Source organism: Hylobates moloch, unplaced genomic scaffold (assembly GCF_009828535.3).
Source record: "Hylobates moloch isolate HMO894 unplaced genomic scaffold, HMol_V3 SCAFFOLD_8, whole genome shotgun sequence".
In the NCBI taxonomy this organism is placed as follows: Eukaryota; Metazoa; Chordata; class Mammalia; order Primates; family Hylobatidae; genus Hylobates; species Hylobates moloch.
Window position 1 is genome coordinate 9,986,813 of NW_026652283.1, and position 15,216 is coordinate 10,002,028.

Genomic DNA, 15,216 nt, shown 5'->3' on the forward strand with positions numbered 1-15,216 from the left:
TGTGTGCCCAGCAGTGTGCTGTCCTCACACATCTCACAAGTAAGCAGAGAGCATCTCCATTACCTAAAAAAATTTAGGTAAATATACAAATATCCATGCACACACATCATGAGATGGAAATAGGCTGTAAAAGGAGTCAGAGATATTGACCATCTTCACTGTTAGCTGTAGGATTGCTGCCCACCCCCCGACACACCCACACAAACTCACATACACACAAATGAAAAGCACAGTGGAAAGCAGAATAGCAGTCTTTCCAAACAGATTGAAAAACAAATGACCTCTAAAGTTCAATCCTGACACTGTGCTGATTGCTTGGACACAGTTCCGTCCAAACATTTATCCAAGTCATAGTTGTACCTTTTAGAAATTAGACGCAAACAACATCCTACCCAACCCTTCCTGCTGGGCTAGAGTCCTAAAAGAAATGAGGGATACACTTGACCTGAAGTAAGCAAAGCAGAACCCAGCCTCTGAAGTGAGGAGGCCCACCTCGTTAGGCAGCTCAAATGCGCCATTGTCCCGCTTGTCTTTATAAAGGGAGCTGCCACATTTCCCCCAGCACAAAGTTGGGAGTGACACCAGAGCCTCCTGCAAGATGCTTCTGATTCTGCTGTCAGTGGCCCTGCTGGCCTTCAGCTCAGCTCAGGACTCAAGTGAAGGTAAGACGGATTGGCGGAAGATATTATGACTCTGATTGGGTTTTACGGGCAAAAGCTATAGAGGGGGAAAGTGGAGGGAAGAGAGGAGGATGAGAAAACAGATGGGACTGCAGAGTTCTCATGCCAAGGATCAGAAGAGCTGTTGTGCCTTCATTCCTCATCAAGGCCTCATAATTTATTGATTGCACAAATAGAACCCAATAAAGAATTTGTACCAGGGGAGTGAGAGAGTGAGATTTGCATTTATAGAGACATGGGACTGCTGGGAAGGATGTGGAGAATGCAAGACAGATTCAGGGATGTACAACTGTGAAGATCCTGTACTGATCCCAGTATACAGGGATGATGGTGGCTCTGCTGTACAGTGGATGAGCATTGATGAAGGATATAAACACGTCAGAGCTACCGCCGAGGCAGAGAATTGGGTAAACACTTGTCTCTGTCTACACAGAGTTAGAGAATAACCAGAGTGAAACATTGTCATTTTTCTCTCTCCTGAATGTAGTATTTCAATGTGCTGGGAATGGCATGTGTAAGATTGTATCCAAGTGGCTATGTCTGGTGGCTCCTGTTGAGAAAGCTTGCAAACATAAGCAACATATTTACAGATGAAAGAGGGCAGAAGAATCCCCAAATATGTCATTGAAATACTCAGAGCAGTTTAACTAAATAAGCACTAAGGCTTGGGGAATCCTAAGAGGACAAACAGGCACCTTTCTATGTTGAGTTCTTAGTTGATGCTCAGCATAGTAACAATCCTGCTACCCCTTACATCTTCCTCCACTTCCAGTAGCATCAGACAGTGGCTGATGAGATCACAAAGGGGATGCACAGGGTGTGATCAGAGGCCCTTTATCCTCGTAGAACACTATGAGCCCTGAATGATTCATGAAGTAACTTTTCCCATCATCCTGTACTTCTTTTCTAGATGTCAGCCAGGAGGATGTTCCCCTCGTAATATCAGGTAAATCCCAATAAATTCTCAGTAAACTCTGTCTCCATTTTTCCCTGAAAAATTGATCAGTTCTCCAGTGTCTTCTTATCATCATTTTCTTGTCAGGAATTGGCTAATACCAGTGCCCCAGCACTATAAACAGTTTTCTCCCAACCTTGATTCTGGGACCATGAGTAAAGAAATTTGATTTTTCATCACCCTTATGTGGATTAAGAGGAGTTCTAATCAGGAAGCCTTGGGAAAGGGGGAGGTTAGGAGTTGAGAGGCAGGTCAGGGAGAGAGGGGCCGGCCATGTGGTGAAGACAGAGAGGTATGACGACAGGAGGGTTTTCCAGCACTGAGCTCAGCTCTTCTTCTTTCAACTCACACAGATGGAGGAGACTCTGACCAGTTCCTAGATGAGGAGCATCAGGGACCACCTTTGGGAGGACAGCAATCTCAACCTTCTGCTGGTGATGGGAACGAGGATGATGGCCCTCAGCAGGGACCACCCCAACAAGGGGGCTAGCACCAACAAGGTCCACCACCTCCTCAGGGAAAGCCACAAGGACCACCCCAACACGGAGGCCATCCCCATCCTCCTCACGGAAGGCCACAAGGACCACCCCAACACGGAGGCCATCCCCATCCTCCTCACGGAAGGCCACAAGGACCACCCCCACAGGGAGGCCATCAGCACCATCCTCCCCCACCTCCTCATGGAAAACCCCAGGGACCACCTCCCCAAGGGGGCCACCCACAAGGACCTCCACAGGGGCAGCCTCCCCAGTAATCTAGGATTCAATAACAGGTACGATTCCAGTTTATTATCCATCAAAGGCTCCAACTGCTACAGTTCTCCAACTTCATTGTGCCAATGAATCCATTGAAAAGCTGTTAATATTTCCGTGTCCTAGAACACATTTCTCATGAGTTTTGTTCAAATATTCTGGGATAGGGTAGCAAGATCTTGTTTTTAAACAATCTCTTGAAGGCAATTCTGATTTTAAGAATCACTATATTCAAATTACCTCTCTTAAATAGGGTTGAGAATGAGGACATAGAATCATGTTCTCCCTTTGGCGCTCTGTTTCCTTTCCTCAAACTCAAAGACTCCCATTTATTTAAAGTTTTCACCTGAACACTCCTTGTTCAGAAGAGGCTCAGTCCTGCCTCACACTAGCCTTTCAAGTCCAGTATTCCTGCTAAATGCTCCTTGGACTTTCAGCTGTTAAATGGTATCTCATTTTTTTAAACACATTTCACATTTAAAGTCATGCATGCATAAGCTAACAAAAACTAATCTCACTGAATAGACATGTACCAAGCTAAATAGTAATTCATTTTTCCTCCCCTCTACCCTTCCCAAAACTCCCACTTTTTACTGTTTGGAAACTCCTCTTTGAAATATTTATTGCTACATAACTATACATAATTTTCCCACCACTAATACCACACTTTATATTCAGATCTGTGTCTTATTGGAAAAATTTATTTCTTAGCTTTCACGTGAGTTCATTTAGATCTCTTCAGTGTTTATTCGTTAGTTTTTTGTTTTACAATTATATACAATGCTATTGTTTGGTTTTTCCGTAATCTACTTAGCCAATCCCTGTCACTGAACATTGAGGCTGCTTTCACATTGTCACTATTACAGTATATGTTGCAGTGACCATCTTTGTGAAAATAACCCTTAACATATCCAACAGCCACAAAGCATGAACAACCTGAGTCATGGTTTTTCTTCCTCATCTAAGCAACAGTTTAAAGCACATTACGTGCAATGGCATAGAAAGTGTGAACAAAGAAAATGATGTTAAGGAGGGGAGCTGTAGAAGGGATAGAGGGCAAGAGGATGGTTTTGCATCTTCCTCACTGCAGTAAACCAGTGAGGGATTAGACATTTCCAGCCATGTCAAGTCTTGCCTATAATCTTCCTTGTCTTTTTCAGGAAGTGAATAAGAAGATAACAGTGTTTCAAATGCCTTGAAACATAATGTGATCATGCTCTAACTTCAATATACCAATAAAATAATCAGCTTGCAATTTCTGATTATGGTGTCTCCTTCTGAGTGTTTGGGACTCTGGAATCTGAGACCCATCTGCATATTGTGCGAACATCCAGGACCCCTTCTCCTTGATGTTTCCAGCAAGCTTCTCTCCTCCTTATCCTTATTAAGTCATCTGCCACGGGAAGGAGTTCCACTGTTTCTTTCCTTCTCTGTTTTCTATAGCTGAAATTTAAATTGTAGAATTATTTTCAGGTCATTTCCTGATATTGTAGTAAGTTTATGAATGTAAGCAAAACAGTACCAATGAAAGAAAGTCCCAGAAGCTGAGAGAAATTTTAACAAGTTCGAAAGTAACCGATTTTGTTTTCTAGGGAAATGACTATGGTTCTATGCCTCTATTCCCCAGAAGCCACTAGACCTATTTTCCCCTATTTTATCACTGATCAGTTCTGTCCCTGCCTACGATTCTTACCATTCTTAAGAAAATCTCAATGGATTTCCTCAAGGAGGCAGCATGATTCGAATGGGCAAAGGATTTGGAAAGAGGCCCTAGTTTAAGGCCTCTTTCTTGCTAGCTCTGAACTCTTAGGCAGCTACTTACAAGTCTCAGAGCCTCAGTTTCCTCTTCTAAAATGAGCATAATAAAAATGGCTCCCCTAAAATATGAAGACTAAGCAGATCACATACATAGAAAACTAATGGAGATTGTCATGTCTGCTCCCCAATAATGATTTTAAGAAAGAAGAGCAGACATGAAGTTGTGAGGAATTAAATGCTCCAAGTTACAAATTTTAAGATTTCTTTGTCAAAAAATCTAAGTACAATAGTCTCTGAGATTGTTTTTTTCTAGGCTTTCAAACAAAATAGGATCACTTTGTCGACTCATACATTTTTTAGCATTTTCTTTCTTACCAGGCTATTTGTAAAAGTCTAATTAGTTCTCTTTTTTGAAAAATAGTTAGTACCTGCTTGTATGTTGTCTATACTGGTAGATATTTAAAATGGAAATTTAATTATTAGAATTAGAAATGCAGGCTTTTGAAATCTAACTTACGAATGTGTTAGTCAATGTAGTGAAATATTGCTTCTATAATATCAGTCTTTGTGCACCACCCAAATTAAAATATCTAGAATGAGAAAACAGAGATGCAATTTAATTTATAACAGATGGAAAGTCTACTTCTTAAGCGAAAATAAAAGGTACATACATTCTGTAATTTTATTAAGTAAAAAAGAAAACAATGCAAACTTCAAAAATGAGATGGAGAAATTAATCATAGATGTGTAAAATTTTGAAAAAAATAACATGATGTAAAACTCTTCTGATATAAAATTTCAATGACATTAATATTACTTTAACATAAGTTATCAAATATGACTCAAGAATTGTCAGAAAAATTGAATATAAATTCCTAAAAGCAGTGAATGATGTTGATATAGGAAACTCTCTGCAACTATCACTGTCATCTCCGATGTCAATGAACACAGAAAATTCTTATGTTGCATTGTTTAATCACTATGAGCAGATAATTCTAGTTTAAATTTTTCTAAATTATAAAAAAGTTAACATTCCTTCGGAATTCATTCTGTGAGGCTCATCAATGAAAATAAGTAGACCTGCAAAGGAAAAATACTCAGAAGTACATAAACAAGTCAACACTGTGTGGAAAATAATCCACCATATTGAAAGAGGATGGTGAGGATGGCTCAATATTAGAAAACTGCCACTGTCTCCACTGATAGCCTAAGTGCTTTCACTAAGAAGTTTAAAAACAATCAGAACAGAATGATCTTACCACAAGAGCCACCAAGTTGACCAACCCATATGCAGCTGGAGCCCAGGTCTCTCCTACTTGATTTTATATCACATTGCCTAATCAAGGATTTTGATTCTGCACATGATGCTTTTGTCTCCTGAATCTTAACTGTATGCTCTATGGGATTATTTCAATCAGCACAAGCCTGCTGAAGCAACTCCCATTTTTACAAAGTCTTTCTAAAACTCTTAATATTTCTTTACTGTTACATTATTTGCCACCATTCTTATTCCAAAGTTCTTGAAATATATGTCAATGGTATTTCCTCCATTCCCTCACCTCCAGTTTTTCTTCCACATTCATAATAAAGGCTTTCATACTTTGCACTCCAATTTTGTGACGGTCATCTTTGACCTTCATTCCAGTCAATTCAGGAGTCCATTTTCAGTGTTGCATCTCATTTGACCTCTGAGCAATGTGACACTGTTGAACATATCCTACTTTTTGGAACACGTTATCAACATCTCCAGGAATATCTCACTGTCTCCTAGGGTTTCTTCTACCTCTGCTGCTTCCCTCCTGTAGTTACAAGTTTGTCTTTCAACTCTGTTTAATCTTGCTAAATAGCATCTATATTCATCTACGTGATTTAGCCAACTGCGAGTCATTCTTGACTCTTCCTCATACATCACATTACATCAGGTCAAATAGACTATGCTATTTTGAAGTTCAACCTTCAAAATACATATCTATTGCAGCCATGTTTTAGCACAATCATCACTATCTGCCCATCTAAGCAAGCCTCATTTCTACCTTACCCCAAATTGCAAGTCTATTTTCTTCCCAACAGTCGATTCCCCACTGTAACTATTTAATGATCGTATTACACATGTATGTTTTTTAGTTCGTGTCCTCCTTTACTTATTTGAGATGAAGTCTCACTCTGTCACCCAGGCTCGAGTGCAGTGGCATGATCTCAGCTCACTGCAACCTGTGCCTCCCGGATTCAAGCGATTCTCCTGCCTTAGTCTCCTGAGTAGCTGGGATTACAGGCATGTGCCACCATGCCTGGCTAATTTTTGTATTTTTAATCGAGATGGGGTTTCACCATATTGGTCAGGCTGGTCTCGAACTCCTAACCTCAGGTTTTTTAAAGCCAGATAGGGACAATATTGAGAATGCAGAGAAACATCTGCAGAGCATGAATTGTCCTCATTTTGTACTTCTCCACTACTCAGTAATACCCACTCCCCTAGAGTTATCAAAGGTTGGGTTTTATTCAGCTTCTCCACACCTCTGCTGAGCAACATCTGTTCTATGGCTGTTAAATCTTACTCCAAAGTAAGTAAGTATAGGTTTGCTAAACAACACGGTGGAGTTAAATCCCAATATATTCTTATTTCTTGAAGAAAATTTTTAAAGCAGTAGAGAGCAATAAACTACAGCAGCAAAGACCTGTAATGTTGTCCGTATGATCCTCGAATTTGGAGGGATCCAGATTGAGGAGTTAAGCAGGCAAAAATGGGAAATTTTAAGAAAAAGCTTTCAAGGATAGGAGTGCCAACACATGTCCCAGGCAGAGGTAGGATGGACACTACAGGCTTGGCATCTTCCAGGATATTGAGCTGAATTCGAGGAACACACCAATTCCTACAAGAATGAAAATGGAGTAAAGGAGTAGGCTCTGAAACTGAATTTTCATGGGACATTTGATGATGAAGCAGAACCTAGGCCCCAGGAAAGCTAGAACTCACTTCAGAGGAGCTCTCTGCTATTGCTCTCCTATCCCTCCCACCACTCCCCACACACACATACACACACCCCTGCAGCTTTCTTCCCTTAAAAACTTAATTACTGGGGAAGACAAAGCAGTAAGATAGATAAGACAACAAGAATTCCTACATGTTTTATTCCAGTAATCATAAGGCCCAGGCTAAGATCAAAAAATAAGAATAGGAAATAATAATATTTGATTCTTCTAAAGTTGCAAAGAGAAGGTTTCTAAGAATGCATATTTGTGTGCAGTTTTCCTCCTGAATTGTTTCTAATACGCCACTTGAGGTATACTTGACATGCAATAAGTTGTACAGATATAAAGTGTACAATTTCATGAGTGTCTCACCATGTGATACTCACCACATGTGAAACCATCACTATAATCAGGTAACAAACATATATATATTACCCCCAAAAGTTTCCTTTATGTTCCTGTGTTATTCCTCCAACTTACCACTGCCTGTTCTTTATCAAACCCCCAGTTCCCAGGCAACCATGGATCTGCTTTCTGTCACTATAGACTAGTTTCCATATTCTAGAATGGTGTATAAATGGAATCATACATCACTGTGTTTTCTCTGTGCCCACAGATGCCTGTTTCTTCCTCTTGTTATAAAGACACAAGTCCTATTGTATTACAGCCTCACTGTATGGCCTAATTAACCTTAACTACCTACTTAAAAACCTTATATCCAAACACACTCACATTGCGAGTGTGGGCTTCAACGCATGGATTTGGGAGACAAACTAGTCAGTCCATAACAGTCTTTCTGAAGCAGATTGGCTAGTAGCATTTTCAGTAAGGAGGTATGTTTAATAAATAGCCCTCATCTTTTTTTTAAGGAGAGAGGGGAATGTTATTATTTAATTCAAACCCCAGAATAAATTTTTAGCAAAGAATTCAGGATTATAGTTACATTCCTTAGTCCTTGAAAAAATGAATCAATTGTCGTCTGGCTTACAATTCTTTGACACAATTTTTCATGTTATTCAAACTGGGATTATTTTCCCCTTTTGGAGATTACCTCTCACTACCTTGCAGCTACTTTCTGAATTCCAATTTGCCTCTAAGGTTGCAATTTTATTTCTCTCTCTCTCTCTCTGTGTGTGTGTGTGTGTGTATGAATATGTATATTGTATTTTATTAAATCTAGAATGCATAGACTAGAAGACATATCATTGTTTTATGTACCATCATTAACAAGTATCATTATTTTAATTGGTCAGAGGAGAGGGAAAATATGATTATCTTAATAAACAGCAAAGAAAAGTGATAGTTTTTAACAGAGATTTTATTATAATACTACACACAGGAAGATAGGAAACAAATATTCTCCCTGAAGATTATTTTTAAAAGAATTTATCTCAAAGCTACAGTCAGTATTATGTTTATTGTTAAAACACTCGAAAACACTCCATTTGCAAAGATAGCAGTTACGATAAGAATTACTTAACACTATGAATGTTCAAACCATTTCATCATATAACTGATATCAAAAAAAGAATTACAAGTAGTAAAATGGAGAAGTAAAATAATATTATAAGTCACTATATGCAGATGATATTATTTTTATCTGCAAAGACAAGAGAACGAGCAAAGCAAATGGATAGTTTAGTAAGGCGGCTGGCTTCTAATTCAACAAACAAAGCAAATTGCTTTTTTGCATACATGTTAATCACGTACTAGATATTATACAAAAATTAAAAACATTTAATATAGGTACTAAAATTTCATATTCTTTTATGTACTTTATCTACCAGATTGAGATGTAAGTTTAAGCAGCCTATTTTTAGTAACTGTGTCACATACATACATACACACATGTATATTATACATTATAGGTTTCTCATTTAAAAATCTCAAAAAATGTTAATGATTGATACAAAATCTATATTATCTGTTTGTATAAGAACTCTTTATAGTATTCACATTCTTCCCTGTATGGTAATATACATGCTTTCATATATCCTAATTTGTGATATGTTTGGATGGTGTTGATTCCAAACATATCTTTGTAAAATTCACAAAGTTATACACAATAGAAGAATCTTGAGGAAGTATAAATTTATGTAACACACAAGAATTTCTTAGAAACTATTTTTTTCTAATATATTCAAGATGATTCCCTAAATTCTTTGTGACCTGAGGGCTCCCCATCTTTGAACCTGTACCTCAGCCACCATAGCACTGACAGAGAGGCCTGTCTCAGCTTCTTGTTTCCAAGAATCAGAACATATGAGTGACATGAAGGATAAGCCATTCCCATCACCTGGGAAAGAATAATTAGATTTTCCTCCAACCATTCAGAGAGCCAAACTGCTATGAAAAAAGACAGAGAGAAAATGGCATAGAGTAGGAGGAAAGTGATCACAGTTTGCATAACTCCTCTGTGGGCCTTGGTCCTGGCGTCTCCGGATCCTTTGACAGTGTGCTGCATCTTCTTGTGATGTTTCCACAGGGAGAAGATGAGGAGAAGAAAAATTGCCAGGGACAAAGTAATGGGTATAACAATGAACACAGTGCTGATTAATACAATAAGCCTGGAAAATCGTGTAAAGTTACTTGAATCAGAACTGCAAGTCTTGTTTCCTTTGTATCCATTGATACTGACATTTATATGGATGTTTATCAGTGCAATATTTAAAAACAAGAAGACCAAAGTCACAAGAAGCAGCACCAAAACCACCTTTTTAACTCTCCACTTTAGGTAGAGAAAAATAGAGTTAGAAAAATTGGCTATCTTGAGAAAATAAAAAGTACCGAGGCTGGTAACTAACCAGACACTAAAATGATTGGTCACTATCCAGGTATTAGTAAGCATTCTGAACATTTTTTCAGTGGCAAATAAAGCTGGGAAAAACACAGACACACACCAGCTTGAGAATATTAACCAAACCAGACTAATTCTAGAGATTGCCAAAGCAGTGAGGATCTGATCAACTAAAGAGATCTTTCTTCTCTTGACCCAGTCAATACAGTTCACCAGTGCTATGAAACTATTTCCTAAATTTCCAATTATAAATTCCACAATTAAAATGAATGTAGATATGTTCTTTATGACACCACCCATTGCCTGTAAGAGAATGTCCCAATGTCTAATATCACTGCTGAAGACTTCTTAATGCATTCATCTAAAATGCTATGTATATATGATTCTTGAAAATTCAATAATATATTCCCTTTAAAAAGGGAATGTTAAACCAGCAACCATCCAGATTTGTTAATGGCTGGGTTTAAAGCTCTGTTCATAAAAATCTCTGTATTTCCCCAGACAGCTCAGCTGAGCTTCATCCAGATGCTGTGTGCCTTATATACAGTAGGCTGAAGTCTTTTGTAGTTGGTGAGAAAGGAAACACTGAATTCTCATTTGCAAGCATGCAAATAAAGACATATTTATTTTCATTGGTTTGTGATTTTTTTTGTCTTATCTACATACTTCAGTCTGTCAAATTGAGTTCTGGGGAAGTATCATTACAAAAATTGGTATATGAAACTTTGTAAGCACTGAGAATTTTTACATACTTCCGAGTTTAGGTGGAGAAAAATGGGGAGATGATGGTGAAAGTGTACAGAGCCTCAGTTAGACAAGAGGAATAAGTTTGTTTTGCTTTTTTGAGATCTATTGAACAGCATTGTGAATATGGTTAATAATAGTGTATTGTACATTACAAAATTGCTGAAAAAGTAACTATCAAATGTTCTCACCATAAAAAAAATTTGTTACCTGTCATTTGTTATGTTAATATATTATCATTTGAATATGTTAGTTTCATTTAATTATTCCACGTAGTATTCATAAATCATAACAACATCTGATACCTCATAAATGTATGCAAGTAAAATATGCCAATTTACAATAAAAATAAAGAAAATAAAGAAAAATCAGATGGTTTTTTAAAGTTAAGTCTGTAAAGGGACTTATTCATAGTTATCCAAAGCTCCTCCTACAAAGTAGCAGAGTTTTCTAATAATCTTATGGAAGACATTATTCCTAGAATGCTGGGTACCAAGAATAATACTTTTCTATTATTTTACAAGTACATGCACACCAAACATGTGCACACACATGCGCACACACACACACACACACAAACACATACATTTATTTGGGACCTAAAACTTTTTCTCTTTTCACTTTAATAATTCAGGCTTTTTACTTTCAGCATTTATTATGCATCTAGTTCATGTTTAGTACTGTGATAGTTTTAAACACATTTAAAAAGATTTGCAAGTTTATCTTAAATAGTATTAAATGTAAATATTCTGGAGACTTTGGAAATATTTTCTCTGTACATGTGAGAAGAGGTGGAAATCTATCTGTTGTCTCATAAAGCAGTCTTTGTGTTTGAATGAGTTCATCCACATGGCAAGAATTCTTATTCTGTGCCTCTCCCCTGCCCAGTAGGGCACATTGCTTCATCAGCACCAAATACCTTCACATTTTTTCACATATATTCCCTCTCCCAGCAACGTCTGCTCCATCATCCTCACTACAGGGACCAATGTAGATAAAGGATGACATACTGTCTAGCCAAGATGGGGAAATCAGCAGCATGATACAGTCATTCTTCTTCAATAGCTAAAAAAGCAAGTAAAGTGAGCAAAGCACCAATGAAACAAATTCAGCAACAGCTACCAAAGAAAGTAGAAAAATATGCCTCATAAACGTCAAAGATGGCAGAGAAAGATGTGAGGTGTTCCACTATGAAGAACTGATCCCTCATCTTCAGTCCCCTGAAGCAATGCTGAGCAAAAATAAAATAAAATAAAACCAAAATATCTTGGAAATTACCGTACATTTAGTCAAGAGACCTATTGAAAAGGCAAACTCAGCTAGCATGGACAAATATTAAGGAAAAATCCCAAGGCTAGAAGTACAAATGTACTATCCATGTAGAGACAAGAAGGTTACCCTGGCCTCGCTATATCCAGGCAATAAAGATGAGGTTGGGAAAGAAGACAAAGAGAAAGACAAACTACCATGGTGGGTGGGGGTTGTGTGGTGGGTTCTGGTGAGACTTCATGGATACTTTGAAAAGACAGCAGAGCTCAAGTCTCCAGTGAGAGCTACAATAATCCAAGAGGGTCTCGCGGAAAGGCCCTCAGCACTTGCGTCATACATTGTGATGTATGGTACAAATCACAATGGAAAGGAACAATGATTTCCTGAGATAAGCTGTCAGTTCTTAAAAATTATAAATAGAGATCATAAATTTTTCAAATAAAACATGATGACATGAAATATATATGTGAGATACACATGATTTCATAATTCTGAGGAACTTATTACCATATTTTGTGTAATTTGGCAGTTTGGAAAAAAAATTGATTAACATTATGTTATTGTGCCTGTCTCTTAAGTGTTTTATATACATATACACACACATACATACATACCTTTTATGATAACTTTGGTAAAAGACTTTTCTAGGTCTTTTGGAAATTACTCGAACACATACTCTATGGAAAAATGAGCAGAAAGTATAAAATATTCCAGACACCATCAGTTTGTTTTCTGCTAGAAAACACAGGATTTCCCACAGGTGAATCTGGAAAGTTGAGAGTTTCCATTCTTTCACTCAGCACTTAATCTGACCAAAATAATAATAATAATAATAATAATAATAATAATAAAATAAAGGAAAGGACTGTTTTAGCTTCTTGCTTCTCCAAATTAGGATGAATGAGTGGAATGAAGGATATATGATTCCAATAGCATGGCAGAGCATGACGACAGGTTCAACGGGCAGCCTCCTAGGATTCCAAACTGAAATTATTAGGAACAGAGAGGAAACTGCACATAAAAGTTTTGCAAACACAGTTGCAAACTGCGCAAACACAGTTTGCAAAGCTTTTATGTGGACCTTGGTGCTGGGATCTTGAGCTCCTTTGCCATGGAGCTCCATCTTCTTGAGATGTTTACTCATAGAACAGATTAACCGCAGAAAATATATCAGGGACATAGTAAAAGGTATTAAGTTTGCCAGCATGGATGCAGTCAAGTTTGAAAGGTAATATTGTGTTTCTCGATTTGATCTTCCAAGTCACGTTTCCTTCATATTCTTTTATCCATACATTCATATCCATGTTTACCGTCACAAGATGACAAATCAACAATAGCAAAGGCCCCAGCATTATCACTGGAATGACACTGTTAAGTCTCTTTTTAGGTGAAGAAACTTAAGGTTGGAAAAATTGGCAATCTTGAGCAAATAAAATATGCTGAGGCTACTAGCAAGCCAGATGCTGAAATGATTGGTTACTGTCCGGACATTGTAAACAGTAATTCTTAATTCCAAACTATATGAAGCTGGATTCATCACTATTGAATACCAATGTAACAATACTATCCAGAGCAAACCAACTCTGGAGACTGACAAAGCAGTGAGAATTTGATCAGCTGAGGGGATCTTTTGTCTCTTGGTCCAGCCAATAAAATTTACCGGTTCTATGAACCCACTGGCAAAATTTCCAGTAACAAATAGGACCACTGCAAGAATTGAAACAATAATGTGTAGAAAAGTCATCATGTCTGAACAGAAAAAAAAGAAAGAAAAAAAATACAAGCTTAATATCACCGTTGCGATTTCTTCAATAGCTTGACCTTAAAAGTTTTATACACCTGATTTCTAAATGTGCCATAACATTCTTTTTACTTTTAAACACTGTGACCAATGTCAAACAAAAATGCACCAGCTTATGCTAATGGATAAATTTGATGCTGTCTTTATGGAAAACATTCTTATTTTCAAAACAGCGCCAATTAACTTATTCATTCCATGTCTGTTCTTGTAATAGGATGGAATTTTTTGTACTAAAGTTGAAGTGAAGCCTAAATATTCATTTGCCAGCATGCAAATAAAAACATATCTTCTTTCATTGTTTTGCGATGTTTTGCTTGTTTAACAATTCATAATTTGTGTTCAGCAACTTCAGTTGTTAAAAGGGAAATTTTACCATCCAGTACATAGTTCATACAGTGAATGTCTAAATCGTTAAAAAGAGCTGACTCATAAATAGGATCATCACCAATAATGGATTGATTTTTAAACAAGGTTTAAATCCATAGAATCCAAACTTTTTTTAAATCAAAATTATCCAAAGATTTCTTGAGAAATACAGGAAGGCCAATACACCTTAAAATCTGGTTGCTGCTAACCAATACTTTTGGATGAATTTATCATTACCAAGCTCATAAACACACAAACACACACAGATGTACACACACACACACACATGCACACACAAACACACAATCTTACACCCCTCAGGGATGGAAGGAGTTATTTTCTTGGAAAATGAGTTTCCAGGAGGTAATCCTGGTGAACTTGGTCCTATTTTCCCACTCAGCGTTTTCACCCCATCCAAAAATATGTATCAAACATATCTCTCATGCTTCGGTCCTTAGTAAAGTTACTCTCAAGTCTATCTGAGAGTAACTAAACTAATATAGGTAGTCTGCTAAACCAAGAGTGTGGGAAATACGTCCACTCTTGTTGTGTCAGAAATTCAGGAATGAAAAGAAAAACAGATAAGGAAAGGCAAAGTTTTGACATGTGAGGTAGATAACTAAAGCTAGTAGAAAACCTTTGGAAAGATCTCGGTACTACAGGTAAAACATTCTCTTATTTCCACATGTTGTAGCTAAAATAAAGTTCCTATTTCAGCTCTCTTAGAGTTGTATGTGAATGTATATAAATGGTAGATTTTTTCCTAGGTATATAATGAGCAGTGTAATTAACAATTTTTATGGAATACTTCTCCTAATTAATACTTTCAAAATTTTTTTATTATACTTTAACTTCTGGAGTACATGTGCAGAACGTGCAGCTTTGTTACATAGGTATACACATGCCATGGTGGTTTGCTGCACCCATCAACCTGTCACCTACATTAGGTATTTCTGCTAATGCTATCCCTACCCTAGCCACAGACCCCACAACGGGCCCCGGTGTGTGATGTTCCCCTCCCTGTGTCCATGTGTTCTCATTGTCCAACTCCCACCAATGAGTGAGAACATGCGGTATTTGGTTTTCTGTTCTTGTGATAGTTTGGTGAGAATGATGGTTTCCAG

The 15,216-nt window shown here is 37.4% G+C and overlaps 4 protein-coding genes across 7 annotated transcripts in view; 1 reads left to right on the forward strand and 3 right to left on the reverse strand.

Moving 5' to 3' along the window:
* Positions 1–15,216, reverse strand: part of LOC116472686 (salivary acidic proline-rich phosphoprotein 1/2) — a 113,297-nt gene that overhangs the window by 24,177 nt on the left and 73,904 nt on the right. Inside the window, exons 1-4 of one of the 4 annotated variants that reach the window (XR_009214403.1) lie at positions 7,502–7,583; positions 6,821–7,015; positions 4,663–4,735; positions 3,111–3,830 (exon numbers count right to left, since the gene is read on the reverse strand). The exons of 1 other annotated variant lie outside the window; for it this stretch is intronic. The gene's annotated coding sequence lies outside the window, so the exon portion shown is untranslated. Of the gene's footprint in view, positions 1–3,110; positions 3,831–4,662; positions 4,736–6,820; positions 7,016–7,501; positions 7,584–15,216 lie in introns of those variants that run through there. 2 more of the 4 variants (XM_058442051.1, XM_032159634.2) reach the window with 2 other exon arrangements.
* Positions 599–3,642, forward strand: PRH2 (proline rich protein HaeIII subfamily 2). Its single transcript, XM_032159638.2, is given in 4 exon segments — positions 599–662; positions 1,591–1,626; positions 1,989–2,407; positions 3,548–3,642. Coding segments are annotated over 3 exon segments (501 nt in total). The 3' UTR covers positions 2,390–2,407; positions 3,548–3,642.
* Positions 8,381–11,094, reverse strand: TAS2R14 (taste 2 receptor member 14). The gene has a single exon (XM_032159629.2). The coding sequence runs from the start codon at positions 10,210–10,212 to the stop codon at positions 9,256–9,258; it is 957 nt and encodes a 318-aa protein (XP_032015520.1). The 5' UTR covers positions 10,213–11,094; the 3' UTR covers positions 8,381–9,255.
* On the reverse strand, positions 12,788–13,672 carry LOC116472186 (taste receptor type 2 member 50-like; the record flags this gene model as incomplete). The annotated part of the gene is given in 3 exon segments (XM_058442162.1): positions 12,788–13,156; positions 13,158–13,303; positions 13,306–13,672. Coding segments are annotated over 3 exon segments (882 nt in total), but the record flags the coding sequence as incomplete, so codon positions are not given.

Coding starts and splice junctions, on each gene's coding strand:
- TAS2R14 (XM_032159629.2), bottom strand. CDS start 10,212: ATGGGTGGTGTCATAAAGAACATATCTACATTCATTTTAATTGTGGAA.